The 1,417-nt window shown below is 43.1% G+C and overlaps 1 protein-coding gene across 1 annotated transcript; it reads right to left on the bottom strand.

Annotated features, from left to right (window-relative positions):
* Window positions 1–308: 308 nt before the first annotated feature.
* LOC104952914 (serine/threonine-protein kinase N1-like) lies at window positions 309–859 on the bottom strand (the record flags this gene model as incomplete). The annotated part of the gene is made up of 2 exons (XM_010779824.1): window positions 309–502; window positions 739–859. Coding segments are annotated over 2 exons (315 nt in total), but the record flags the coding sequence as incomplete, so codon positions are not given.
* Window positions 860–1,417: the final 558 nt, after the last annotated feature.

Genomic DNA, 1,417 nt, shown 5'->3' with positions numbered 1-1,417 from the left:
AACAAAGTTCTTAAAAGACTTCATATCGATATTGTGTTTCTTTGCACATTTGCTCAACTCATCATTTTCTCTAGACAGGAGCTGACTTTAAGTTGCTACTACAACTTTACTACTGTTTTGCACTTCTGGTTGGATGTAAATGACATGTTGTCTTAGTACTTGTACTCTGTGCAATGAAGTTTAATCTAAATCGTAATCTTGCTGCTAAACTTGGCCCTGAAATCAAAAGGTAGCAGTATTAAAACACCACATGCTCTAGTAACATTTTCATTATTATCCTTTGTATCATAGTGTGTCAAAAAAAAGGTTTAAGCAACAAGCAGAACATGAAGGATCCAGCTGTCACGGACCTCTGCCAGCACACGGCGGTCCTGGACCTTGCGCCCGCTCAGCTGCTTCACCACGTTCTTGGCTCCTTCTGCTACGGCCGATTCAATCTTCATGTGGTGAAGGAGTTCAGCCAGCCGCAGCTCCAGAGCACCAACCATCTCCTCAGGCTGACCTGGGGCAGGGCGGAGCATCAACATAACATATAGTTCAAATCTGTCTTGTTATACCAGTTAAAACATACTGATGGTGACTCAATGCGTCAGTGTTAGGGTAATACAGTGGCATCGTTCAGTACATTCAATGTACAACCAATGATGAGTATTTTTTGTTAACTTTAGTATCGGGTATTTTTCCTTGAGTGCTGGTAGAGGCCAAAACAGGAAGTGTAGTGTGTGTGGCCAGATTTACCGAGGGCGCCGTCCACCCCGTCTCTGGCTTGGCTGACTTTGACAATCTGCATGCGCAGCAGCTCGATCTTAGTGCGGCTGTCCTGTAACATCTGCTGCGCTGTAGTCACCATCTTCCTGTCCTGGAGAATAACAGCAGCTTAATGCATGTTGTCCAACACAGAGACATCGTGACACAGTGAGTGAGACCAGAGGAGGTGGGACAATTTTCTAAAATGTTTGAATTGTAGATTAGCCATTTTTTGCAGTGGTCACACATTGTAACAAATTAGCAAAGTACTTGAAATATAGTAGCAGCCATGCTTGAAGGCCAGTACATGACGGAGATGGCATGGGATGCAGTGGCTGGTAGCTCCATGAACTTGGCTATATTTAGTGTTAGTCCTCGCCAGAAATCTAGGTGTTGTCATGGACTTTCAACAGTCACATTAAAACAGTTACTAAATCAGCTTACTATCACCTAAAGAACATATCTAGGATTAAAAGACTAATGTCACAGCAGGATTTGGAAAAACGTGTCCATGCTTTTATCTTCAGTAGACTGGACTACTGCAATGGTGTCTTCACAGGTCTCACTAAAAAATATATTAGAAAGCTGCAGCTGATTCAGAACACCGCTGCTCGAGTCCTCACTAACACTAAGAAAGAGGATCACATCACTCCAGTTCTGAAGTCTTTAC

The sequence above is a fragment of the Notothenia coriiceps genome, unplaced genomic scaffold (genome assembly GCF_000735185.1).
Source record: "Notothenia coriiceps isolate Sejong01 unplaced genomic scaffold, NC01 NC01_scaffold00000363, whole genome shotgun sequence".
Taxonomy (NCBI): Eukaryota; Metazoa; Chordata; class Actinopteri; order Perciformes; family Nototheniidae; genus Notothenia; species Notothenia coriiceps.
This window is presented reverse-complemented; position numbering and strand designations above follow the sequence as displayed.